General features: G+C 48.4%; 1 protein-coding gene across 3 annotated transcripts in view; it reads left to right on the forward strand.

The window, feature by feature from the left end:
• PTPRA (protein tyrosine phosphatase receptor type A) overlaps positions 1–26,702 on the forward strand; it is a 144,217-nt gene that overhangs the window by 101,964 nt on the left and 15,551 nt on the right. For 2 of the 3 annotated variants that reach the window (XM_075563909.1, XM_075563907.1), the window contains 7 exons: positions 1,496–1,522; positions 6,859–6,943; positions 8,046–8,119; positions 8,303–8,439; positions 21,576–21,666; positions 23,405–23,481; positions 26,526–26,562. In XM_075563909.1, the coding sequence (XP_075420024.1) occupies positions 1,496–1,522; positions 6,859–6,943; positions 8,046–8,119; positions 8,303–8,439; positions 21,576–21,666; positions 23,405–23,481; positions 26,526–26,562 (528 nt within the window). The remainder of the gene's footprint in view (positions 1–1,495; positions 1,523–6,858; positions 6,944–8,045; positions 8,120–8,302; positions 8,440–21,575; positions 21,667–23,404; positions 23,482–26,525; positions 26,563–26,702) is intronic. The other variant, XM_075563908.1, reaches the window with a different exon arrangement.

Raw genomic sequence — 26,702 nt, forward strand, 5'->3', positions numbered from 1 at the left:
AATAAAACACAGGGTCAGCAGTTTGAAACCACCAGCCACTCTGCAGGAGAAAGATGAGTGAAGCATTCGACTTCCTATACGCAGTTCTATCTTGTCCTCAGGAGTCACTGCGAGTCACACTTGACTAATGCTAGTGCTGTTGAGGGAGTGAATTTGTATAAGCTCTGCTTCAGCCATATTCCATAGGTGTTCTAGTAGGTAGTGCTGTTATTAATTAGGGTGCCTTGTAAGCTATTGAGACAAAGACATGCTAAGATTCCATGGTTTCAACAGACCCAAGTCTGCTTCCTGTCCTTGTCACACTCTAGACGTCGGCATGGGCTTTGCCTCCTCAGAAACCTGCGGGGTTTTCGTCCGTCTCAGGGCCCTGTCATCCTGACAATGTTGCCCTCATCTGCTTGGTCAGAGATGGCTCACAGGGAATAGGAACAAGCAATTTCCTTTCCAAAGGATGTGACTCAGATGTCACCCCCATCACGTTTGTGCCTTTCCCATTGGCCAGAACCCATCACATGGCTGTACCAAGTACAAAGGAGTCTAAGACATGTAGTCTCTAACTGGAAGCTTTGTGCTCGGCTGAAAAAATACTGGGGTTTTGTACCAAACACAGGAGGAGGAAGAGACCGATATTGGGGGAAGAGTTGGTGGGTGCTGCCACAGAAGTACTTTAATTACTGTTATTGATTAGCTATTTTGAAATTTATTTTTATTTTCATTTCAAATGTTTACTTATTCCAGAAATTTCTAGTTTATTATATCATGATGAAATAATATATAGGAGTATTGTCTGTACTGATTCTATTGTGAAGATTTTTAAAGATTTGAAAAAGAGGTGTTTTCATTAGTGTGTAGAGTTGGTTATATCCGAATTAAGATTTATATTATTTGTTAACATATAGTTAACTAGGAGTCTGGCGTTGCTATGGTTAAACACTGGGCTGCCGACCAAAGGGTTGGAGGTTCACACCTACCAGCAGCTCCACAGGAGAAAGAACCTGGTTCTCTCCCACAGTACAGTGTTTAGCTTAGCAAACCCTTGGGGGCAGTTCTACTCTGTCCTGTAGGATTTCCGTGAGTCAGCATTGACTTGAGAGAACACAGCAGCAGCATTACCATGTAGATCTCTTAAATCCTTATTTCATTTTGCCCTCTTGCTTTTAATAGAATTAATCAAGCCCTTGCAAGTAATCAAATCCTCTAATCCTGTTATGTTGCATTTCTATTTCTCCTTGCATTGTGGAACTTCCTGGTTAGCGAATATTGATGCCGCCTTGTTTGCGTGTTTGCGGAAAAGATCAAGCCGTGCACGGACAGAAGTTCCGTGAATCTGGAGACTATCGTTTCCTAGTTGTTGGAGGTTGCTTCACTGTAGTTCCACCATCCATAATTCATGGAGGAACTCAATTCCTGGAGCGGGTTTTGTCTTACCGTGTGTTGAATAGCATTGTATTTTCAATCTGAGTGAATGTTTTTTATTTTTTCACTTAATACACAGGTAATTCTGACTCAAAGGACAGAAGAGGTGAGCCCCTCACCTTGTTGTGTGTTGTCCCTCCAACACAGTGGACAATGTTTATCTGTGTGTCCTCTCCTTCCAGTCTGTGGTACGTGTGCTTCTGTGACTGTGTGTGTGTTAACTCGACGTCATTTCCCTTCTAACCTCATCAAGAAGGGTATCAGAGACCAGTGTTCAGCATACGTTTGTCTGTTGGGCTGTGTTTTGCTGTAAGGTGGAGGAAGGGCTCTAGCAGGTCCTGAGTGTTATAAGAAGGAAGAAAGTCACACTCTCTTTGCTGTACCACGTCACTCATTTACTCCTTGGTAATATCGGCCCTTTCTGTCTATGCCACAGTTAATCCTTAATTTCTCCGCCACGGTTACCTTCAAGCATTTTATTTTTGTCGATGAAATGTTGGCTCCTTTGGGCTTTGTATGACTTTTACAGATGTTTAGCCCTGTGGCTAAAGACACGGTATTAATAGTCTAAGTAAGCCTTGGGTACCTGCTCACCAGAGAGGAGAGGGGGAGGCCGTGCACGTTTTGTCCAGGACAACAGTAAGTTGACCTTCGGAATCGGAGCGAAAGCGTGAGAGAGCATCCATCAAAATAATCATTCCCCACGAGTTTGGAAAAAACTAATGAGTAGAAGCACCTAATCTTGTCCTTCCTACCAAGCACTTTAAGAATGTTTTCCCCCTTTAAGTGTCCTGTTAACTAAGAGATGGCGAGTATTTAGTTAGTTGGGTTAGTATTTCATAAATCATTCTAAGAGACCTTGCTATAGCTAGTCCCCAGGTTATTGTGGCCTTTCATTCTGAGGACTCTGTTGTAAACCAGGTCTGATGTAAATTGAATACCTCTTTTTATTTTCAATCGCCTTTTATTACCAGTGCCTTTATAAATCTGATCTTGATCTCTGTGGGCTGGATACATTGCATATAAAAGTAGAGATATATTTGAACATTGTGTGTAATGCATATCGCTAGCCAGATGTACAAGATTTTTAAGAAGACAGCTATCGATGTTGTGCTAAATAACTCTTAAATGCTTAAGTCAGGAACAACCTGTATCCGTGGGGCCGTAGAGATTTGAATCCCTGGACTGCAGGATGTGTCTGGTTGGGTGGTTTTTGTTGGTTTGTTTTTTCTCACTGTTTCTGCAGACCTGATGACATCACTAGGTCCAATGGCTCAGGGAGCTTCCTGTATCGTTCCTGTCCCTCCCTCCGTACTGTTTTCTTTTTCGTGAATTCCTGCTGAATACACACGAGCTCTAGATCGATCCAGTTTGTTCCACCTCGCCTTATTATTGCTAACTTAGTTCTCACTTATCTCTGCCCTCCTTTTCCACTGTTTTGTTGAGACACCCCTCCCTCATCTTGTTTTTGTTCTCTCTTTTTTTTAGATGGTTTCTGTTTTGTGGGTGTCTCCTTCCATTGTGGTAAACTCGATGTATTGAAGCCATTTCCCACAAAACCATTTGCACCTGTATACATTGTTGAGATTGATTCTGTCCTTCGTGTCATGCACCCATCACCCCTCTCCTCCTCCAAATTAGCCCCCCCACACACACACACAGAACCCCGCCTGTCCTAAGCTCACACTCCTCCTTTCCTCCCCTCCGCCCCTCCCTACCAGCCCGGGTGTCCCTGAAGATGCTTTTTAAAAATGTTTGCCATTTTTAAAGGTTTACTATTCTATTACCTGTTACCCGGGGCGATCATCATGTTCCTTAGTTATCTGGAGAGCTTTGGATGCTCTTTGCCTCAAGCCTTAAGTGGGTAGGAATTTACTCCGAGTAGGTGCCCCTTCAGGAGGATACTAGGGACATATTCTAGCTCACGGTTCAGTGAGGGTTTAGGAAGTGGGGCAACAGTTCTCCTTTAAGCAAAGCTGTCTTGGTTCTTTCCCTTTCTTCATCTCTTGCGGCTGCCTCGAATTACCTCAGGCACCTTCTGTGCCTTTTCTCTGTCTCGGGGCCCATCAAAGAAGCCCTCTTGAGACCTAGTGTACATAGCCAGGCTGAATACTGTGTGGGTCCCTGTCTGGAAGCTAATTCTAAACTGGAAAAAAATATTCATGAGAAATAGCTAATAACTGGCTATTACAGCATATTAAGGATTTAGAGTTTGGGGGTTTGTTTTGTTTGGGTATTTTTGATGGCATAATGCTATTATGTAGTTATATTAAGAATCATCTTATTTATGGCTGTAGTTGCCATCAAATCGGTTCTGACTGGGATTCCAACCCCATTCATGCAAAGTAGAAATGAACACCTTCCATATATGACTGATCATTCAGAGGTGGCTCACCAGCCCTTACTTCCAAGATGCGTCTAGGAGGGTTTGAACTGCTGACCTTTCTAGTGCTTACCCAGGGATCCCATCTCTCGGTGATAGATATGAAAGCATCGGTGACTGAAATGATACCTCGGGTTTGCTTTCAGATAGCCCTCTGCTGGATGGGGGAGCGATAGTAATTCTCAGCTGCAAGCGAGGCTTCTCCTCACAAAGGAAGGGCTCTGGAACATCATTTACTGTCACAGCCAGGGAGAGGAAGGCAGGTACTCCTGGCATCTGCTGGATAGTGGGCAGGGATGTTAGTAAACTCCCTACAGTGTATGAAACAGTGCCCCGCAGCAAAGGGTTATCCGTCCCCACATGACTTCAGCTCTGAACGATGAAAACAAGTGGTCTGTTTCTGTAATGTTGAAGCTGTAATGTGCTTACCTAGGGCTTTGTTAGTGTGCTCAGGACATTTGAAGGTTTTCACCATAGAAATCTTGAAAACGCAGGCTACTTTGGTCGCCTCTGTCTGTGACCAAGTGCTCTGTTCCAAGTGCTCTTTTTCCAGGTGAGCCTGCTTAAGACACAGCCGTCCCTCAACCTGTGGGCGAGTTGGGTGCAGCCCAGCACTTAGCTGACCATGTCAACAGCCTGCGCACACACACTCACACGGACTCCCTGCCATCTGGTCAGTTCAGTGGTTCTCAACTTCCTTAATTCCACGCCCCTTTCATACAGTTCCTCGAGTTGTAGTGACCCCCCGACCATAAAGTGATTTCCGTTGCTCCTTGATCACTGTCATTTTGCTCCTGTGATGAATCAGGCGACTCACAGGTTGAGAGCCGCTGCCCTAACTGTTGATGGGAGTAGAAAGCTCACCTTTCTCCTGTGGAGGCTCTGTGGTTTCAAACAGCTGTCTCGTGATTTGCACTTCAACTTGTCCCCCACTACGCCACCAGGGCCTCCTCCCCTTTGAGTTCAGTAGGTGCTACATCAGGAGGCTAGCTGAGGCCTTGATGATACTGTTGTAATTGCTGGGAAATCATTGAGAAGTTTTGGTAAGAGAGGAGGGTACTTGATCTGATTTGCTTGCTTAGGATCACTGACTGTTTGAAGAGTGGATTGTCAAGGGACTGAGACTTGTTGTGATCCTGGTGAGAATGGATAGAGATTAGAACAATGGCATGAGAATAAGGGGCAGAAAGGACAAAGTTGAGATGTTAGTGCTGTTCCTAAAATACATGACTGGCTTCTGGGTTAGATCTGGAAGGTGAGCGTGAAGGAGAAATCAAGGAGCTTCCCATGCTCCGTGCTTAAGCAACCAAGTGTTGGCAGTGCTGTTCCTCACTGGAGAGTGCTAGTTTTCAGACACGCAGAAAATCGGTGTGGTCTGCTCTTCACAGTGGAGCCATTGAACCGGAGTTCAGAGAAGAATAGCAGGGGGAGAGCTCCCTAAAGAGGGCTCACATGGAGAACTCTGGTAGTGGAAGAAGGAGCAGCAGAGATCGAGAAAGAAAGTCACCTGCCATCTTCCATCTCATGAAAACAAAACCAAAAACAAGACAAGAAGCTCTTGTCCCACATCTTCCTCCACCGGCTGCACCTCTTCTGGGGGTTCTTTTATGGTAAAATATCTCAAAAAAAGGAAATTATGTCTTGCTCTCTCATCTTTTTTACTTCTTCTCTCACTTTGTTCAGGTTTTCTCACTCACCACTCAACTGAACCCACTCTTGAACAGGTACCAAGAGCTACCATCTGTCTCATTACATTGGGTAGATCTGCACAAACATCTTTAACTGGGGAAAAGCAGGGAGGTCACTTTAAGGACTAAGGTGTGCCTGACCCAAGCCCAGGTATTTCCAATTGCCTCATTTACATATGAAAGTTGGGCATTGAATAAGGAGACCAAAGAAGAATCAATGCATTTAAATGATGGTCTATCCAAGAATATTGAAAATACTCTTAGACTACCAAAAGAGCAAACGAATCTGTCTTAGAAGAAAGAGCCAGAATGCTCCTTAAAGATGATGAGCTGTTGGCTCACGCACTTTCGACCCGTTGTCAGGAGAGACCAGTGGAGTGTTTGTGATGTTCTGGGTGAACCCATTTACATGAAGTCCTGAGGGTGAGCATCGGAACTCTCTAGATGGAGGAGTGCCGATGGTAAAGAAGTAGAGGAAGCACTTTTAGGCACCTGTTGTGAGAAGGCAGCTGTGAAGAGAGATGTGGCACTGTGGGTGACTGGGAATGAGTGACTTCAAGAAACCAAGTCTTTCAGAGGACAGCAGTGCGTGACACGATTAACACAAGAACGGCACACACGTCCTCCTCCTCAGCAGGAAGGATGGAAGATCGTTAAGAGTCAGGCAGGCTGTGTGTTTGTGGAGGGAAGACGGCGGCAGGCCGGCTCCCGTTCGTTTGCTGAGTGAGGCTGTGGGTGATAGGACATCGGCCAGCACCTGGTCAGCTGCCCTGGGAAAGGCGGCTCGCCATTGGTGTGGAAGGGAGCACCGGTTTACCACGTCGCCCAGCGCTGTGGTTCTGGCGAAAGGCACCTGCGGGGTGAGGCAGTAGAAAGGAGCACCAGCATTTTTGGATACATCATGCCACCTTATTATTTAAATCAGGAACATGATTGCCTGCCAGGAAACCCTTTGGGTTTATGAGAGGGCAGCTGCCCGTTCCCCTTCTTCCTCCATCTTCCTCTAGTGGGTGCTCCTTGAGGCTGTGAGGATACAGTACTGGCCTCATACACCCAGCTTCCCATCAGGGCTAGACATCTTCATGCCGTCATTTCCCACAGGGATCTCCGAGTACTAAGCACTATGTTAGGTCAAAGGATCTAGCAACAAAGGAAACAAAGTCCCTGCCTTCACGGACTAGTGCAGGGAGACTGAGAGTTTGAGCGTAAGCAGCTATGTGATATGCCAGGCGTGCCACCTTGGGCTCTACCCCTATCTGTCCCTCTCCCTGCCTGCGTCCTGCTGTCCTCCTCAGGGGCTTTTCCCGAGTGGCTGACTTGAGCCTCTTTGAGAAGGAGCAATAATGACATGTTCTTCTTTTTTACTTTCAGATGAGACGCCCATTATCGCAGTCATGGTGGCCCTGTCCTCTCTGCTAGTGATCGTGTTTATTATCATAGTTCTGTACATGTTAAGGTGAGCACAGTGACGTTCTGGATCCTCCAACACCCAGGGTGAGCTCCCACAGCCCAGGAGACAGCAAGACGCAGGCGGCCAAGAAGTAGAGCAGAGAGGCAATGACTCGGTGATCGTGCTAAGAGTCTTTTCAGAGTCTATTTAGAAATGCTTTTTGCGTTCTACCTAGTCTTCCCGAAGAACCAGCCCCTCCCCGTGGCTTCTCTCTGTCCAAGCCCAGCTCTCTCGTTCAATCCAAAGCTCAAAAGGGTGTGGTGCGTTACAGATTCAAGGGGTTTCAAGATCTGAAGATGTTACCCTGTTGAAATAACTCCAGCAAGGGCCTCAGTGACGTGCCCAGCAAAGGTCTGCTTTATTTCTAGTTGAGGCTTTGTCCTCAACCCGTGTGGGACCCCTGACCCTGATATGCTGAGCTGAGTTTTGTGAATTAGAGAGCTCCTCTTTCTGGGCCCTTTCAGGGTCCTGTAGACAGTGGCACTGAGGACGCAGGAGCAAAGAAGGGAAGCCAAGGGAGAGGAGAGGACGGAGCATTGACTGGCACTACCAGGGTGTAGCTCTTTACCTGTGCTCTGCTGTGCTCTGAGATCCCTCCGTTCCTCTGGAGGGATAAAGAGAGCAGAGCCTCATGCACCATCCACAGTGTGGCCTGTGCGTCCCATCCTTCTGCAGGAGACTTGGGGCCACCCTTCCACTCACTCGACCTGAAGCTCCATGCTTTCCCGGGGCTCCGTGGCTGCCTGGGGGAAATTAAAGTTCTGTGTTTCCGTGGCTCCTTCCCTCTTTCCCCACTCTGTTCGACTCCTTTCTTTCTCTTGTGTGGCTCTGACCTCCTGTGGGTCCTGGAACTGGCACTCACCAGAGAGCCGGGCATGTTGGTGGGGCAGAGGTTGGCTTCTAGTGCTTCCAGAGGGGGCAGGCCATGCTGAAGGTACTCAGTCAGCCTGGGAGGGAGCTCCCTCGGCACGTATATGATCTGTCTCCAAAAGAGGCTGTTTGTTTGGTAGAAGAAACTTAGGAATCTATAAAAACAAGACTATGACGCCAGTGATTGGCCTCTCCTGCCTCTCTGCTTACTGTTTCACTACAAACTTTTTCTCATTAGGTTTAAGAAATACAAGCAAGCTGGGAGCCATTCCAATTCTTTCCGCTTATCGAACGGCCGCACCGAGGATGTGGGTAAGGCAGCCCTAATGGTGTGGGGAAGCCGCACAGAAATAAAACAGAGAAGTTAGAGGGCTCCCATCTTGTTACCAGAATAAGACTGTAAGGTGGGGGAGAGACCCTTGAGGAGAGCTGCGAGCCCCCAGAAGAGTTGCATCCTCAGGGCATTTGACCATCCTTTCCTCTTGTGCACTCCAGAGCCCCAGAGTGTGCCACTTCTGGCCAGGTCCCCAAGTACCAACAGGAAGTACCCACCTCTGCCCGTGGACAAACTGGAGGAGGAGATTAACCGGAGGATGGCCGACGACAATAAGCTCTTCAGAGAGGAATTCAACGTGAGTTCTTTGTTGAGTCTGCAGTGTCAGGAGGGGGGAGGCAAACCTGCGATCTGGCCTCTTGAGTCATGGGGGTAGAAACAGGTTTCTAAAGGGCTAAAAGGTGAGAAATAATTTCCCAAGTTTATCTGATCCCCCTCCCTCTGCAGTCATGAGCGGGAAAGGAAAAAGCTGTACGTGTCTTCTTGTTCACATACCTACCTTCCACTCACCTGTCCATCTATCTACCCTTGCATCCTTGTATCTCAGTTCATTGGTGGAATAAGTCAGGGACGTGCTGGAGAACAAAGCCAGCTCTGATCCCTGCTCTCAGGGAGCTGAATGTCTTGTAAGGAAGCTGTACAAACAAGAACAACAATACAGCAGCACATGAAGCATTGCCGCACAGGGTAGGAGTCTCTCTTAAGAGATGTCCTCTAGACTCTAGAGCAGAGGTTGCAGAGCACCGTAAGTAGGCAGTTGGCATAGACTGGTGGCAAGGTAAGGAAACTCCCTTTAAGGCACCCAGTGACAATGATGAAGGAAGCGGGGCATGTTTGTGAGCCACCTGATTTCAGGTCAGCAGCTTCCTTTCAGAAATGGGGTTTGAATTCAGACCTGATCTGTTAGCAAGGGGCACATTCAAGGCTCCAGGAACTGAAAGACCAAACTATCAGTGGTAAGAGTGGAAGAGGAAGGAGCATGTTAAAAAATGAAAGTTGCCCTGCAGTGGTTATGCTATGGGCTGTTAATTACAAGCTCATCAAAGGCAAGGCTGTCTACTCCCATAAAGAGCTACAGTCTTGGAAACCTACAGGGGCAGTTCTGCCCTGCCTAAGGGTTGCTGGGAATTGGCCTGGTGGTGAGAGTCTAGAGAATGAGTGAAAGTATGGAGCTGAAGAAAAAGTTTTAAAAAAAAAGACTAGACCAGACCATAGACCTTATGCATTGTCATGAGAAAAGACAGCCACAGACCAAGCAGACTGATGTCGAGACACCGACTAACTACCGCGTGGAGGATAACCCACAGGGCTGCCAGGACACGCAGGAGAGTCCATGCGAGGCAACCACAGTTGTCCAGATGGGGCTGCAAGAGTGGCCTTGGGCGGCAGTGCGGGGCGGGTTGTGACTTTGAGTACTGTACTGCAGGGGCACTTTCAGAGGCAGTGAATTCACCAGTTTGCAGTGTCCTTTCTAACGTCCCACTCAGCCGGAAGGGATGTGTTTGTTGGCGGTGTCTCTTAGACGGACTCCCCTGATGATGCCACAGTGGCTGCCCTGGTACCAGGCGTGACGTGGCGCGGTTACAGAATCCAGTAGGAAGGATGGCTCCTTCCTTCCCGTGTGTTTCAGGGAAGACGCTTCTAGAGGCATGTCTGTCACTTCCTACTTCTTAGCTGTTTCATAGACGGGGAGAAATAGGTTCCTATGACTGGCGGAGACCAGTGTGTGTTTTCCTTTTGGGAGCTGGACAGAGAGACCCACCGAGTTGGAGAACTGATAGCAAAAAGAAAGGAGCAGTGGTTACCGTGGGGGTGGGGGTGGGGGATTGAGAGCAGTGTGGTCCACTTTGCAGTTCGAGGCAATCACGGAACTAACTCTCCCACGTGGGGATTAGCTAGGAAACTATTTACCGGCCCCGCGTTCGTGAAAAAAGTGCGGGCCCCTTTCTCCTAGCTGTGACAGTTAATGCTCGTTGAGTAAGAACATTGGCCGAGCCCCATGAGACAGCGTTGCCTCCCCAGCACCCTAGCCGGGTCTTTGATCGGCTGCTTCTATAATATCTGTGTAATAGCAGCTGCTTTGTGCTGGTGGGTGTAAATCCCACTCCCATACGTTTTCTGCAAAATGAGTTCTTTGTTTAGAAGGAATGTTCTTTAAGATCCCATGATAAGGCAGTTTAGCAAATCCTCCAGTTGTGGCCTTGTGCCTAAAGGCAAGGTGGGATAGACAAATCCGGAGAGAGGTGCTAAGAGCCCATTGCTCTGTCTCCTCAGCTAAAGGAATTCAGTGTGATCCACCTGCCGATGGGTAGCTGGCTGATCCCCTGGTTGCTTCATTAAAGTCTTGGTGTTGGTCCCTTTTACGCTGGCGGTGACAAGTCCACGTAGCCTGGGTGAGAGCTCTGTGCTGGTGAGCCTGTTACCGCTGTTGCTGCTACCACGGCCACTGCGGGCAGGAGCGCGCCGGGCCAGTGTGCAGCGGTGAGAGGAAGGGCTGCACTGTATTGAAGGTAGCACGTGCATGTAGGGTACGTAGCTTCCTGCTCTCCGTCATCAGCATCGTGGGCAGTTCACGAGGCAGAACGCCTGCGAACCCAGCACAGAGAGGTCAGGACTGCCTCACGGGGGCGGTCCCCGCCGTGAGAAAGGACACAAACCATGCACACATCTCATTAGGGACCAGGGGCTGAGCTGCATCTGGTCTAGTTTGCCATAGCGCACTGACACCCCTGAAGGCCTTTTGTGCCAGAGTGGGTGGTGGCATGCACAGACTGGGGCTGGGGCTCAGTAGTAGGAAACTACTCAGGGAACCTCAACATCCTGAGACTGGGGGTTCGTAAGCGTTGCCATCATTGGGCCGAGAGATGTAAGTGGATTGTCCCCTCATCGCCCTGCAGTGTTTCAGGGCTTGGCCAAGAGAGGGCGCCTTTGTTCTTTCTGCCTTTGGGGTCTTTCTCCAGGGGGTGAGGAGGCCAGTGTGGATATTCTGCCACATGCTGTCATCAGAAGGCACTGAGTTAATAAGAAAACAAACCTATTAGAAGAGGTTTGTTTGGGGCAGAAGATTCACAGGTTGGGTAGCGCCAAACCAGAAGCAGAAAGGCGCTCTGTCGAGCAGCAGCAGTCCCTGGCTTGGTGTTGACAAAACACAGAGCAGAGAAACATGTCTCTGCCGGGCTTGTACAATGTGCTAGTGAGGCGCTACCTGGAAGGGGCCTGATTTACAGGAAAGCTCAGCGTAAGTTTCAGGCAAAACAAGTCTTAGATCAGTTGACTTCAGGGCATTGTCCCCTTGACTCGACACCATTTGATCAACTGCATAACTCCATTTTTAGTTCCTGCAGCAAGCTGTGCGTACCTCTGGCAACCATGCGCTAGGAAAAGGGGTCACCAAAAATTCTTCCATCACGTAGACCTCAAAGGTTCCCTGTCACCTGTCAGATTATAGAAGAACTCTGAGTCCCTCGGAATTTGTCCACGACCAGAACCCAGTAGACCACAGAAAGCGTGTTTCCCTTTATGTGGTGCACGATTGTGAGGATGGCGTAGCACCAGGCAGCGTTTGCATGGCGCTGCTGTGAGTGACAACACCTAACAGCAGCAGTGCACCGTTATCGTGGCAGATGGTGAAGGTGCTGGAGGAAGATGAGGGAGGGACAGGGGGAGTAGGGGTTTTCTGTACAGGGGCTTTACCGCTGCCCCCTTCTCCCCTCCCAGCCACCTCCCGATGGGTTCTGAGGTTGTGGAGACTTCGGTGAGCTTTCAGGCTGGATGAGAGAGACATTCTCCCTACTGGCTAGTGACTAGTGCTGGTTCTAGTCAGGCCTCTTCAACTCAGCTAGGTTGGCAGCCTCCCACAGCTATTACTGGGAGCTTCACAGTGAATTAACCACAACCAGAGATGTATGGTTGTGATGTCTGAGGAGCACTGGTGGTGTAGTGGTTACGTGTTGGGCTGCTAACTGCAAGGTCAGCAGTTCGAAACCTACAGCCATTCCCTGGAAGAAAGATGAGATTTCTGTTCCCATAAAGAATTTCAATCTCGGAAACCCACAGGGGAAGTTCTGCCCTGTCCTCTAGGGTCGCCGAGAGTTGGCATCAGCTTGATGACGAGGATATTTGTGTTTGAGAGCTGTCTGAGCCTCAAGACTCCTTCTTTCACACAAAGATCAGGAATCCCTTTTGGATACCATTCTCTCCCTCCACTGGACAGATGCCTCCAAAGATTCCAGTGCTTTCCTCACCAGGGGCCGGCCTCCAGCCAGGCATGTGCTGTAGACCCCATTAGGGGTGTGCCGAAGGTCTCGGTAGGAAGGGTCTGTCTGGTCTCGTCGCTGCTGCTCCGTGCCAGGGGCTCTTTGCATTGGGGTCCAGGTGAATGAAGCACTCGGCTGTTTCCCTTGACAGTTTCCTGCGCTAGTTTACATTGCTGCAGTTCAGGTCACTGTAGCTAGAAATTCGGCCATATTCAAAAAGTATGCCTCTCTTTACTCTAACATCCCCAAATCTATATCAGCACTGTTCCTATGATTGTTGACGAATCTACTCAATGAATTCCTACATGTTGTTTCAGGTATTTGCATGTCTGCCTTGCTTGTGTTCTTAGCCCACCAGGCTGGGTTAGGGTACATCCTGATGCCCATGAGCACTGAGAGCCGAGATGTGTGAAGGCCAGGTGCACTAGCCCGCACAAGAGATTTGGAAGGTGGCTTTCTCTGCCGTCTCTTTCTTTGAGCATCATTTCAGCTGTCACACTTAACGCTCTCTCTCCACTCGAACCACCAGCAAAGATCGGAATCCATTTGGAACTAAAATGGCGTAAACAAGAGACTTCTGAAATCTTAACATTTGGCTCAGCAAAATATGCGATCCATCCTAGAAAAACCCTGAGTTTCATTCTCTGATTGCTGGTGAGCAGTTGATGCTGGCGCTGGCCCGTTTCTGGTCTTATTATCTGGTGTCAAAAGTAATCTTTTTACTTCTTGCTATCAACATGTCTAGTCTTCTTTTAATTGGGACCTCCTCCCACTCACTTGACTACCAGCTAGCGAGGACACCTGCCAGGCGGTCACAGGCAGTGACTGGGGGACTCGGGCGTGTTGTGAACCGGAGGCTTTAGTCTTTCCCAGTCTGGTAACTGGTTGCAGTCAAAGATCAGGTTCACGTCGTCCACATCTCCCCTCATCTCACTTTCTCCTACTAACTGATAAGTCAGTGTGGGTTCTTTGATTAAAAACAAGAGATGTCAACTCAGCCAAATCAAGCAAAAAACAAAACTCTGCATTGGGAGGCATTCGGGAAACTGGCAGACCTAAAAGAAAAATTAGGAAAAACAAAAAGACAAATTGGACTCAGGCAGGCGTTTCCAACTGTTGATGCCGGGGTACTCCAAGGGCGCTTCCCTGAGGGGGACTCTCTTCACCCTGAGTTTCCAAAGCCCAGGAGAGAGATTCTGATTGGCCAGTGGGGGCACATGTGACTCTGCCAGGGGAGAGGAGAACTAACACAGGGCACAAACACACCCATTGTGTTTCCTGTCACAGGATGCAGGAGCTGGGTGGTGCTGGAGGTAAGCATAAGGTAAGGGTCAGTCGTTCAAACCCACCAGCTGCTCCTCTGGAGAAAGACTATCTGCTCCCAGAAAGATGGGCAGCCTCAAGAACCTCTGTTGGGCCACTCAGTGAGTCAGAGTCCACTGATCACAGAGGGTGGGCTATCATAGGATAAAGGAGCCCTGGTAATACTGTACATTGGGGTACTAGGCATTGGAGTACTAACCAAAAGGTTATCAGTTCAAACCCGCTAGCCACTCCACGGGTGAAAGAAGAGGCTGTCTGCACCTGTAAATATTTACAGGCTCAGGAGGGTCATTGGGAGTCAGAATTGATTGGATGGCAGTGGGTTTGCTGTTTGGCATCTTAGGATAACATTTTTATAATCGAGATGAGGAAAGAAAGCTTTTCTGAGTAAATCTCAACATTTTTAAGCAAGAATGGAAAAAATTAAGAGACAATAAATATACTTAAATGTTAAACCTCTTCATGACATACAACACCATTTAGAAGTGGATAACTGATAGCGAGTATTTACTATAATACAAGACTCATTCATCATGAATATAAAACTTTTATAAACCTGTGGCAAAAGTAAACACTCCAGTAGGAAAGTTGGTGGTTCAAATGGGTGATAAACATCAGAGAAGAAGCGCAGCTATCGTTAGGGGGATGCACGCTGAAACCATTGAGACCTGCCAGACCTGAGCAAGGAGCCCGGCGGCACGCTGCAGTCTGCATTTGGCAGCTAGCCACAAAGGCGGCAGTTGGAGACTACCAGCGCTTTTCCTCCTGTGAAGCTCCACGTCTCAGGGCCCCACGGAGGTGCTTCTGTTCTGTAGGGTCGATATGAGTCAGTGGATTTGATGACAGCGAGTTTGTTTGCTTTTAATCAGATTTGAACATTTTGCAAGACTGGTCCTATTTGTGGGTGGGCAGGCAGAGTGAGGGTGACACGAGCACTCGTACGCACAGGCAGGTCGGAGTTTGCATTGTTAGCGCGCTGGGAGGGCACTCGGGCCGGGTCTGGATTTCAGAGAAGCTCACGGGCACAATGGCTAATCAATAACTCGGCTGCTAACTAGAAGGTTGGTGTCCTGAACCCACCCAGCAGCTGTGCAGGAGTAAGACTGGGCATCTGGTTCTGGAGAGATGAAACCCAGGTCAACCAAGTCCATTGCGGGTTCCAAGGCTGAACAGCGTCTGCCCCATCTCTCCTGGAGAGCAAGCACCCTGGTACATTTGAACCACCCGCCCTTGGATTAACAGCTGGGCCCTAGCTGCTGTGCCCCAGGGCTCGCTCTTCCACAGAGTGCCGTGTAGAGAACCCAGGGGCAGGTCCACTCTGTCCTGGCCCCGAGGGTGGCAGTGAGTCTAGGTGAGCTCGGCAGCCCCTAACAGCTTCAAGAACTGAAAAGGCTCTGGCTCTCTGACCTGGCTTCCAGGTCTTTCACTAGCGCACGACCTTCGGGTGCACAAGAGGTGTTTGTGTGAGGATATTCACTACAGCATTGTTGACAGGAGAATAAAAAGTAAATATTGAACAAAGAGCAAAGGGCTTATTGATCTCTTGCATCCATTTTGAAATTCTGTGCTGTCATTAAAATGAATCCATTGACATGAAAATTTAGATCTTCAAGGAAGTGTTGTTAGAAAATGCAACACAGAAATATGCAGACTATAATCCCATTTTTATATAAACATGTGTGTTGCTTCCGAAAGTTCGTGGAAAAATGAACACTGGTATTACAAGATAACGGAATGTTTCCACAAACTCTTTGAGCCTCCTTGTATGCATGTGTACATGTGCTGATGTTGTTATTTTGTGTTTTAAGCCAAGTGTGGACGAATGCTCTGAACTTCTGACAGCGGTTGCCTAAAGGGGACTGGCAGACAGGGCAGGAGAGATCGGGAATTACTTACTACTCAGTCTTTGACTGCTCTTTACACGAGGCATGTCCCCACTGTGATGTTTACAAGAACTCTCCAAATAAGACAACTGGAGCAAACGGGGCTGAGCGTGTGTGCTTTCAGAGACGCCGAGTCTTGAAGTCCAGGAGTGATGCCTCCGGGTTGCACTGTGCCAGGAAGCTTATGGCCAGCTCTCCATGGGAAGGAGTAGCACCCATCGGGAGGCTGTTCGGAGAGCAATTGGACCCGGGGGGGACAGCTGAAGGAACAGCAGGCCTGGGACATGACAGCTGCGCTCAGACACTGGACAAGCTGAGCGGAGCGAGTGCGTCATTGCTGTGCCCCCACCGTGGTCGAACGGTCCCCTCGCCGGCTTTCATCTCAAGAGTTACACGCTGGGCCTTTTCATCGGCATTTATGTCCTAGGGGTTATTTCACAGAAATTGGATTTATTTGAGGAAGCACTCAACATCGTAAGGCATGCTCAAGATAAATATATGTATGCGGGTAAGAGTCATAAACACCTCTATCAAAAGCCATCCGCACGTGAGGCTGAGGCTTCCCCGAAGAAGCCTGCCTTTCTGTGCACACGGCATCAGACGGACAGTGGGCATCCGCAAGGCATTCAGATCATGTCCCTTCTCAATAATCATGGAGTTCTCATCAAAAGACATCTGCAGGGGCAGCCTGAGGGCCCTAGGGCGAGATGAGGCTTCTCAACAGAAATCGCACAGGACAGCCCTGTGAAGGAGGAGCAGCACGGTGCCAGGCTGGCACCTCTTTCCTGGCCTTATGCACACCAACTGCCCTCGCCGTTAGCCTCTGTGTCCTTTGAGAAAATCTAAGAGGACTGCTTCTTTGGAATCTCAAAAGGTAGTCACTGTAACCTTCTGAGCTGACCTCTCAGCTTGACTTGAACTGGCCCAGCAGAGCCTTCAGAAGCCACTGCTTTGATCGGACTTTTTTTGGTCCTGAAGGCTCCCTAACCAGATTAAGACAGGTTGTTATTGAGAGAACTGGGCTGCAGCCCTCCACTGGTTGCAGAGACTTGTTTAAATCCATTCTGTTGAGAATACATGTATGAACTGGGACACACACACATATATCAAAGGAGAGTGCGTGTATGTAAAATAATAAAATCCTAGGCCCTGAAAGGTAGAAGGAGAAAAAGGAAAGCAGAGAAAAGTTGGGAGTTGGTGAAAATGTGAGCATTGTGAGATGGGATGTGTGCCCCCACCCCTTCCTCAGGACCACCCTCTCTTATAGTAAGGACATAAATTTTGGTTTGTTTTAGTTTCTAGGTGAGTGAGAGAGTGAGTGTGTGTTTTAAAAAACGGTACTAGGGGTTGGAGGGAGGGAAAAAGGAGCTAATACCAAGGGGCTCAAGCAGAAAGAAATGGTTTTGAAAATGATGGTGGCAGCATATGTACAGATGCGTTTGACACAATTGATGTATGGATTAATTGGGGGGGAAATGGTAATAGAGCTGAGTGCAGCATCTGAGTCTGAGCTCTCTAAAATCTGAGTCAAGGACCTCGGGGAATTAATGGACTGTGGGAAGGGTTTTAGGATTCAGATAAAAGATTGGAGTTCATTCAAGGTAGAAGGCTTCAGCTGAGACCCAGGTTATACTACTAAGTACAGGGACAATTCAAACAGAAAAGAAATCTGAGTGTTGGAACCTTGTACATAGAACAGTTCCCAGATGAGATCAGTCCTGGGAGGGCAGGACGTTCCCCATCACTGGGTGACGATCAGGTGAGAGTATTGGAAAGAACTCAGCCGTGAACGTGAATGAGATGGGGCGATCAGAGGCAGACAGGAAATGAAATGACAGGTGTGAGGATGGAAAAGGAAGAGTCAGCATTTGCATTATTCACAGGGGAAGGGAGACATTGTCCTCAGAGAACCAAAGTCCCCTCAGCTAAATTACCTGAGTTAACAGATTCGGGTCCACAAGCAGTTTAATGCATTTCCGAACCCACACAGGCCACAAACAGAAAGCTCAATGATTTTTTTATGAAGATGCCATGTACAATAGCATCAAAAAGATAAGCACCCGGGGATACATTTAAATTATATACAAAATCTCTGGAGATCATTATTTAAAAATTTTTGAAAACGTAAGCTCAACTAATGCAGAAATAAGATCCTTGGACTAGAAGGCTCAATATTGTAAAGATGTCAGTTCTCCCAGATTGCTACATAGATTCAATGCAATTCCAATAAAAATCCCAACAGGTTTTTTGTGGAACTTGACAAGCTGATTCTAAAATATATATGGAGGAGGAAAGATGCCAGAATAGCCAAGACATTCCTGATGAAGAAGAACAAGGTGAGGAGACCTGCCTTACCAGATAGAGAGTGACCATAAAGTTCAGTAACTGAGACAGCTCTGCATTGGCTCTGGGGTAGACAAGATTGACCAGTGGAATCAAGCGAGCCATTCTGAATGACAGAAACAGCCTTGCCACTTTGGTGGGGAAAGGATGCGCTTTACAGTAAATAGCGCTGGAGCAGTTGGGTAACGCAAGGGCACGAAAGAAGCGAGCCAGCGCATAGCAGACCCTGAAGCCAGGACTACTTGGTGGTCTCAAGACTGCATTCTAAAGGAGGGAGAGACACTCGTGCAGCAAAATATATTCTTGATCTCACAGTAGGAAAGGGTGTTTTCAAGACATAAAATATTGGTAGAGGGTAAGTGTGGTTAACTACTAAGCTGTAGAAAGATGGTGGAAAGGTAAATGAAGACCTTGGTTCTTCAGTGAGTCAGACGGTCCCGTGGCAGTGAGTTTGGGTTGGTTGGGGTAATCACACGTCAGGTCTGACAAGAACAAATGTCTGTGAGGGGATATAACAGCTAGAACAGTTGGCTTTGCTGGTGGGAGTATAAATTAGTACAACTAGTTTAAAAATGATTTGGCCTCATCTGGTAAGTAGAAAGATAATCTTGCCTAAAACTTTGCCACACAAAGGGGCGTACCCAGCAGGACTGCTCATTGCTCCTGGTGCACGCTGGTGAAGCCCTCCGCTGCTAACTACAGAGTTGGCATTCTGAGCCGACCCAGCGGCACGGTGGCAGGAAGGCGTAGCAGCCTGCTTCACAGGTCGCTGTGGGTCAGAACTGACCTGACAGCCCCCGGCAGTAGCATAGAGAAAAAAATACTACCAAGTGCAGTGAACGAAGCTGACAGCACAACCACCTGCAGGACTCGAGAACATTGTGTAACAGGCTGAGCCATAGCAATAGATTGCTGGAGGACAGAAAATGTACAGGATACAAATCAAGCAAGCAAGGTAGTAAGAAACACAATCTTCCAAGTGATAAAGAACCCAAGGAGAACTAAGTTCATTGGGTAGTGGACATAGAGGTGAATTTTTAAAATGTCTTTCAGAAATAAAAACAAATTAGAAAAGAAACATGTTTTGAAAAACAATCCTTAGCCTTGCCTCCAACGGGGAATGGCGTGGTCTTTGGTGCCACCTAGCGTTCCTAAAGGCTGTGGCATCGTGGTGCCCTACTCTGCCAGCTCTGGGCTGCCTTTTTCAGAATGGAAACCAAAGATAGGACTAAGGCTACCCCCGATTTTCATCCTGGCTGACTGAGGCGCCTCAGTCGGAGCCTTCTCTGTTAGCACAGCGAAAAACTTCTCCTTTTCCCTTGTTCATGCCGCCTGCTTTTTTGTAACTTTGTCTCTAGAACAGCAGTTCTCAACCTGTGGGTCGTGACCCCTCTGGGGGGGGGGGTCGAGCAACCCTTTCACAGGGATCGCCTGATTCATCACAGTAGCAAAATGACAGTGATGAAGTAGCAACAAAAATAATGTTATGGTTGGGGTCACCACCACCTGAGGACCTGCATGAGAGGGTCGAGGCATTAGGAAGGTTGAGGACCCGTGCTCTAGAAGCCTCTGCCTAGCAGGACGCCCAGGCGCTCTGAATGCTGGTAGCCTTAAGGCGGTGCTCGGTCCTGCTGTGCTGGAGACTGCTCGAGAGTACAGTTGCCGCTACTGCTCTGCTCCAGACCGCAGGTGCACAGGAGAAGGGGCCTTGCTGGCCTGGGCCCAAGAGCCTGGAAAGCGCTCTCAGCACAGCCTGCCCTGCACAAGGGAGGGATCCTGTGGAAACCTAGCCTGTGTGGAAGAGATGGCAAACCGGGTGAATGAGGCAGGTGGTCTGTCTTCCATGTGCCAGCGTCCAGCCCAGGAGGCGCTCTTCTCCCGGTACGCTTGACAGCAGGGAGTCGGAGCTGCAGAACCGCCAGGGCAGATGGGCCGTGAGTCCTCTACCTGAGGACCTTTCCCTCGGTGATTTCTCCTGCCGCTCACTGCCATGCTGGTTGCCAGCAGATGTTTGCCCCCTTCTTTAACCTCTTACTCCCACTGGGACAAAATCAGTTCCCTTTGGAATGATATTTCCTGTAAATTTTTTTATATCAAAGCAAGAACCTGAGAATCATTCTTCATCCCTCGCATTTTCTCTCTGCGATCCACGCATTTATTTCCTCCTATCTCCACTGCCATTTTCCATGTTCCACATGGCCGACCTACATGGCAGTGTGTGAGCTGACCTTGCCGGCCGCCTCTCTCCCGCTTCTGCCCACGTGCCCTCTTCTCACTGCCCCGCTCCTTCCCGTTCCCCACACAAGTCCAAGGGTCCCTGTGCCTGGGAGTCTGTTCTCCACACTGAGCCGCCCTCATAGACTTGCCCTTAATCTGCATTTGGTCTTGTTCAGGTCATTTTTTTCTCATAGCATTCTGTACTAGCAGTGCATCTCCATGGTGTGTCGCTATGTATCTATGTGCTTGCTTACTGTGTGAATTTAACCCATAAGCTTCCATTGTCCACGAAGGGGAAGCTGTGCTTGCCTCACCACTGTAGGCGCTCTATCTAGTGCCCAGACAGGTGCCTGGGAGGTACGCCAGGTGTATTTGTGGAAGGCCTAAGTGAGCTGTGTGCTTCAGGCAGCCCCACCCGACTGTGCCCTCACGGGCTTTAGCTTTGAGCGACAGTGAACACTTAGAGCACAGCCATCTCTAGCTCTCTGGGATAGAGTCTCAGAAGTAGAAATGCTAGGTCAAAGGATAGGAATATTTTTAAGGGCCATAAAACATTCCTAAGTAGTGCATCAGAAAGCTAGTCTCATTTGGAGTTTCAAGCTAGTTTTCTTTTTGCATGTTTTAAAAAAACAACATCTAAGAGGAAATGATGAAAAACCGTAGAATTGAGCTTTCGAGACTCATAAAAAATTCTAGAATGTTCATTTGCGTACCAGACAGGATATTATTATTCCTCGTTTTACAGATGAGCAAACTTGGTCCTGGAGAGTTGAGGGGATTTGCCGTCTTTCTGACATCAAACCCTTCAGCGCTTTTATCCCCCCCCCCGCCCCACCCCCGTCTGGGCCCTACCTAATTGCATTTGCTCCAGATTCAACCTCACTCCACCCACTTCCTGCGCTTCCTAACTGCTGCATCTCTGTGAGGCCTCCCATCACCACTTGCTTCTCTGCCACATGCTGGAGTACCTCCCCCTTGTCGGCCCTGAAGAGGGCACTTCACTCAGCTGGCCATCGGACCCCTCCGTGTACATCTCCTGAGACGGGCCTCATCTTCACAGGGTGGTTAGCCTGGGGATGCACGGCCCACTCCTTCAGCCGTGGCCCCACCCCTACTTGCCAGGGCGGTGCGCAGTGGGCCGGCATTGTAACTGGACCCCAACCACACAGGGATCATGTGAAGAGCACGCTGTGCTTGGCGTAGCCAGCGGACATCGTCACTCTGGGAGTTTGGGTGTTCAGCTGGGGAGCTTGTCAGGCTGGTTAGGGGTCAGGTGCGCTTCTGTGTCACACTGTATTGTGTCGTCACCTGGCCCATGTTGTCCCCGCTCCCCGTAGGAGAGGTAGAACTTGCTGACTGGTCAGAGTTTTGTGTCTCTCCCTGTTACTGAATGTTGCCTTCTCTCCTCCCAGGCTCTTCCTGCTTGTCCTGTCCAGGCCTCCTGTGAGGCGGCCTCCAAGGAGGAAAACAAGGAAAAGAACCGCTATGTAAACATCTTGCCTTGTGAGTGTGTGTAGGGCTTCCTGGGAAGTCACCTGAAGGGACGCAGGTAGACAGCTGTCGGAGGATCGAAAGCTTACTGCCACTGGTCAGGGGAGGGTTGCTAACGAGGATGGATTGCGTGTACTGCTCCGATTGGGAAGAGAGCCCAGGTGAGCCCAGAGTCAGTTGGGCTGGCTGACAGGACTTCTGATGTTTCTAGAAGCACGCGAGAGCAGTTCCATTCGGACCTGTCAAGGAGGAGTTATTGTTGGTGCTGTGTGCTTTTAGAAATGCTCAGTGCACGGAAGTTCCAACACAGGGTTTTCTTCAGCATCTCCTCTTCCTCCCCAGAATCAGCCGCTGCTCATTTAGTTACCTGAGAGTCAAATCGACTCGCACGTGTGTGTTGGGGGCAATGAGTGAGGGGTGCATAGGTCAGTGGGATGTGAGAGGAAAACGTGTGAACTTGTATTTGTGTTTTTAATTAAGCCTTTCCAAAAATGGGGTATTTTTGGAAGTACAATACATTGGTCCTTGTGAGTAATTTATCAGTGAGACGTGCATGCATGAGAGGTACCTGCTCCATTTTTTATTGATGGAGTATGAGAACAAAACAGATGAGATCCCACTGCACTAGCTGAATGTAAAGGTGTGTCTTCTTACCTTTATATGAATGAGTAGATGTGTGTGTGCATTTTTATTTTAAAAACATAATTGGGAATCCAGGACAGATGAACCCTTCAGGACCAGTGCTGAGAGTGTTGATACCAGGAGGGTGGCGGGAAGGTGGGGTGGAAAGGGGAACCGATTATAAGGATCTACATATAAGCCCCTCCCTGGGGATGGACAACAGAAAAGGGGGGGAAGGGAGACGTCGGATTGTGCAAGACATGACAAAATAATTTATAAATTATCAAGCATTCATGAGGAGGGTGGTTGGCAGGGGAATGAGGAGCTGATACCAAGGGCTCAAGTAGAAAGCCAATGTTGTGAGAATGATGATGGCAACAAATGTACAGATGTGCTTGACACAATGGATGCATGGATTGTGATAAGAGTCGTATGAAACCCCAATAAAATGATTTAAAAAAACATAATTGGTATACTTTACACATGCACTCTGACTGTTGTCACTTCATATATATTTGAAATTCATTTTAAAAAACAGAAGCACTCTTTTCTGGTTTTATTTTATCTAACATTTTATTGAGGACTCTTTCGGCTCTTGTAACAATCCATAGGTCAGTCGCATCAAGCACATTTTACATATGCTGCCATCATCGTTTTCTATTGAGCCCTTGATGTCAGCTCCTCCCGCCCACCCTCGTGGCCCCTTATAAATGATAAATTATTATTATTTTTATATCTACACCGACCGCTGTCTCCCTTCACCATGGTTTCTGTTGTTCATCGCCCTGTGGAGTGGTGGGGGGTAGGGGGTGAGGTGGTAGTACAGTTACGTATGGTGATTGGTTATGTACCAATCACAATTGGTTTCCCCCTTCCTCCCCTCTTCTTCCCACCTTCTCCATCTTTTCTGTTTTAAACTGCTTAGTATTCCGTGTTGTGGATTTATTTTGACGCCCTTAACCACCTAATGGTACTGGAGGGGTTTCCAAGCTCTCGGGGTTATGAATAGCGTTGTCCTGTGTTTGTGTCTAGGCACAGATGTGTTGAGTGGCCTGGGTGTATCAGGAACAGGGAGGGAGTGTATTGGACTTCACCAAAATATTAATTGTTGGTGTTGTGTTTTTCCTAGATGACCACTCTAGAGTACACCTGACACCTGTTGAAGGGGTTCCGGACTCTGATTATATCAATGCTTCATTCATCAATGTAAGGGACTCCAGGTTTTCTCATTGTTTCCTTGAGTGACCATTGGTTACCAGCTACTGGCTTCTTCACAGGTGCAGATTAAGAGAGTGATTTGTCCTTCCCGATTTCCCCCCAGAAACCCTTTTTTAAAAGCGATAATCAAATCCTTTCAAATCAATTCTTGGGTTTATCGTGCCATCTTCCCAAGGTTTCCCATCATAATTAGGTTTATATTTTTTGTAAGAATTAGCAAATTCTTTATTGAATTTATTCCTATAACTAAGAACGAAAGTAGTGAAGGTTTAGACTAGCTTCTGAAATTAAATAAACAAGTTGTCCTGGAAGAGGAAAACAAAGGCCTGTCTGGCTGCACCGAGGGACATTATCAACAGACGGGTGCCTCCGCTGTTGAACTTTCCAGCATCCAGCTGAGCCTGGGATTGGCCGTGTGTACCGAACATGTGCTAACCTGACTAACCAAAAACCCAGACCACTACCACCAAGGATTCCGACTTAACAACGCCTCTCTGTAGGGTTTCCAAGGCTGTTCCTCTTTATTGGAGCAGACAGCCTCGTCTTTCCCCTGAGGGGTGGCTGCTGGGTTTGAACCACTGGCCTTGTAGGTCGTAATTCAGTGCTTGCCAAACAGTGCCACAGGGCTCCTTAATCAGAAACAGAGGGGTCTGAGAAAAGTCACTTGCTGTTTCCAGTAGTCAGCCAAGGGCTACAGGTCACTAGAGGAAGGAAGTGATGCAGGGTGAACTAAGACACCAGGAAATGCGTGGTGCTCAAAAGAAAGCACAGCCGGGCTGAGAGAGGAGAAAGATGGAAGATGTGCAGGTAGGGTTTGAAACATAGAAAGGCTGTCTGAACGAGTAGTCAGTCTCTTCCTGGAGGGAGAGGGCTGGCTTTCCCAGCAGTGATGACCGCATGTTTGTAGTTAGAGGAGCCTGCTTTGAGAAATGACCGAGGTGGTGGACACAGCATAGAGGGAGCCCAGGGTTTCTAGGACTTACCTGAAGGTTTAGGATGAAGGAACGTAGGAAGGAATCGGCTGACGTTAATGCTGTGTGAACGAGGACAGCAGTGCCAGGTAGCGTGCTTCCAGCTGCAAGGAAAAGAGTTCTCCAGAAAAAGTTATCTAAATGAGAGCATCTGTTCATCTCCTGGAATGCGAAGGTAGGTTCGGCCCGTTCTCGGGTTGGCTAACTCCATGGCTCACTGACCTCATTAAGAACGCAGCTGATGACAGAGAATCGGGAGTAGGGTGAAGATAGGGAATGTGAGTGATTGCCTCCACAACAGCCACCTCTGCCGAAGACCAAAAGAACTGGATGGTGCCCACTACCAGTACTGAGCATTTGGATCAACGATTCCGCAGGAGAGCCCTGCTGACCCAACAGGGTGGAAATGCAGGACAGCATTTTAAATTCTCATGAACTCTGAGCCTTCTGGGGCCATGGAGACCAGATGAACCCCTAAAGTTCTATTGCCTTGGGATCATCCTTAAATCTTAAACCAGAAATTTCCCCTAAAGTCATCTAAAAACCAGTTAATAAACCGTTTAGGTTAACTAGTCAAAATGGCCTGCCCGGCGCCTTGTGTTCTTTTAGGAGCTATCTGCCTGCGTTGGAGTTGCATGGCGGTGGTGAGAGGTTAGCTAGGAAGCCGAGAGGCACTGAGTCCGCGTTGACGAGGGAGGGAGGAAGGGAGGGGGAACTCTGAAAAGGAGCCGAGAGCGGTTGTGCAGCTTAGACATAGCACCAGTGCCTCTGAATCGCACCTTAGACACGGTGGCAGTTACTGTGTACAATCTGAACACCAACAACAAAATCACCAAAACTTAGAGGGGTGTTTTAAAACAAAAAAGGGGTTCTTCCATCATTCTACTTAAAGTCACCCTCTTGGTGGTGTCTCATGGCCACAAGATGACCCTGTCCCTTATGACTGGTCGGAATATAGCTGGTCCTACAGCCAACTAGCGCTCAGCTCTCAGTGTCCAAAAATGTTTCCGAAACCGCAGAGCCACGTTTAATCATCCTCGTGAGCGTAACCAAGGATGACCCAGGGGGTTTGAAGCAGCCGTGTGCTTACCCCACTCAACTGCTCTGCTTTTAACTGGACGCAAAATTCACCTGAAATTAGGACTTTCTCATTTTCCATCCTTAATTATCACAATTATTGAAACCTAGATTCCTCTTCCCATTAAGAATTTGAGCAGATTCCCTGTCACTCGCTGACTGTGTCCATCTCTGGGGGCAGGGAGGACAAAGCACTCTCCTTCTGCATGAAGACGCAACGCTCCCTTCCCTTCTTTAAGCTGGAGTAGGAAGTGACTCTCAGATCCTGGCCACTGGCTCACTGCCTGGACTTCTTACTGTCACCTTAGTGTGGCATGGTGTCCCACCCTGAAGCTGCCTGCCTTGTCTACCGCACTGCTGCCTGTGAGGGGCGCAAGATGACCCGCAGCCCTTCAGTCCAGTGACTTCTCACTCGTTTAGTGAACTCCACATTTCAACATTGAGGTCGGGAAAAGATACCACTGAAGCCATCAAGAGTGAGAACGGGAGTTACTGCCAGTTCGTTTCCTCAGAGCTTCTTGGCCCTCTAGCCGTACTGGAGAAGGACCCCTGCTGTCACACAGTGCCCTGGGCAAAGCATCCTCAGGAGCCCGCTTCCTTCCTTGTGCGGGCCTACCTTCGTCCTTGGACCTCCCACAGGGGCTTTGCCTTGGAAGGTTGTTAGCCATCAGTATTAAAACCTGCATTGTCGGTTGATGATAAAGCCTTAGTGGGATGACCGGACCTAGAAGGTGGTATTTAATGCTGTCACACAGTGTTCGGGGAGAATTCATTTTGAGACGACCACCTAGTCCATTTGGGTTTTGTACTATTGCTTCCCGCTCTCCAAAGCTCCTCTCATGGGAATTTCTAGGATGGAAACTCGTTAATGGCCTGTAGCTTTCACAAAGGAAGTTTTGTTAACTGGTGGGGAGTCAAACTGCAGAATTTCATTCCTACTTGTCTGTGGTGGTCACGTTTTCTATTCCTCTCCTCCTTTCCCAGGGCTACCAAGAAAAGAACAAGTTCATTGCTGCACAAGGTAAAGAAATGACTGCTTTGTATTTGTGGGTACAGCCATAGGCCCTTTGGGGTTTGGGTTTTTTTCTTCCAAATGTTCAGTAGACCAATCAGAATGCAGTAACGTCTCTGTATGTATTACTTCCTGAAAGAAATATGATA

This window comes from Tenrec ecaudatus, chromosome 12 (genome assembly GCF_050624435.1).
Source record: "Tenrec ecaudatus isolate mTenEca1 chromosome 12, mTenEca1.hap1, whole genome shotgun sequence".
Taxonomy (NCBI): domain Eukaryota; kingdom Metazoa; phylum Chordata; class Mammalia; order Afrosoricida; family Tenrecidae; genus Tenrec; species Tenrec ecaudatus.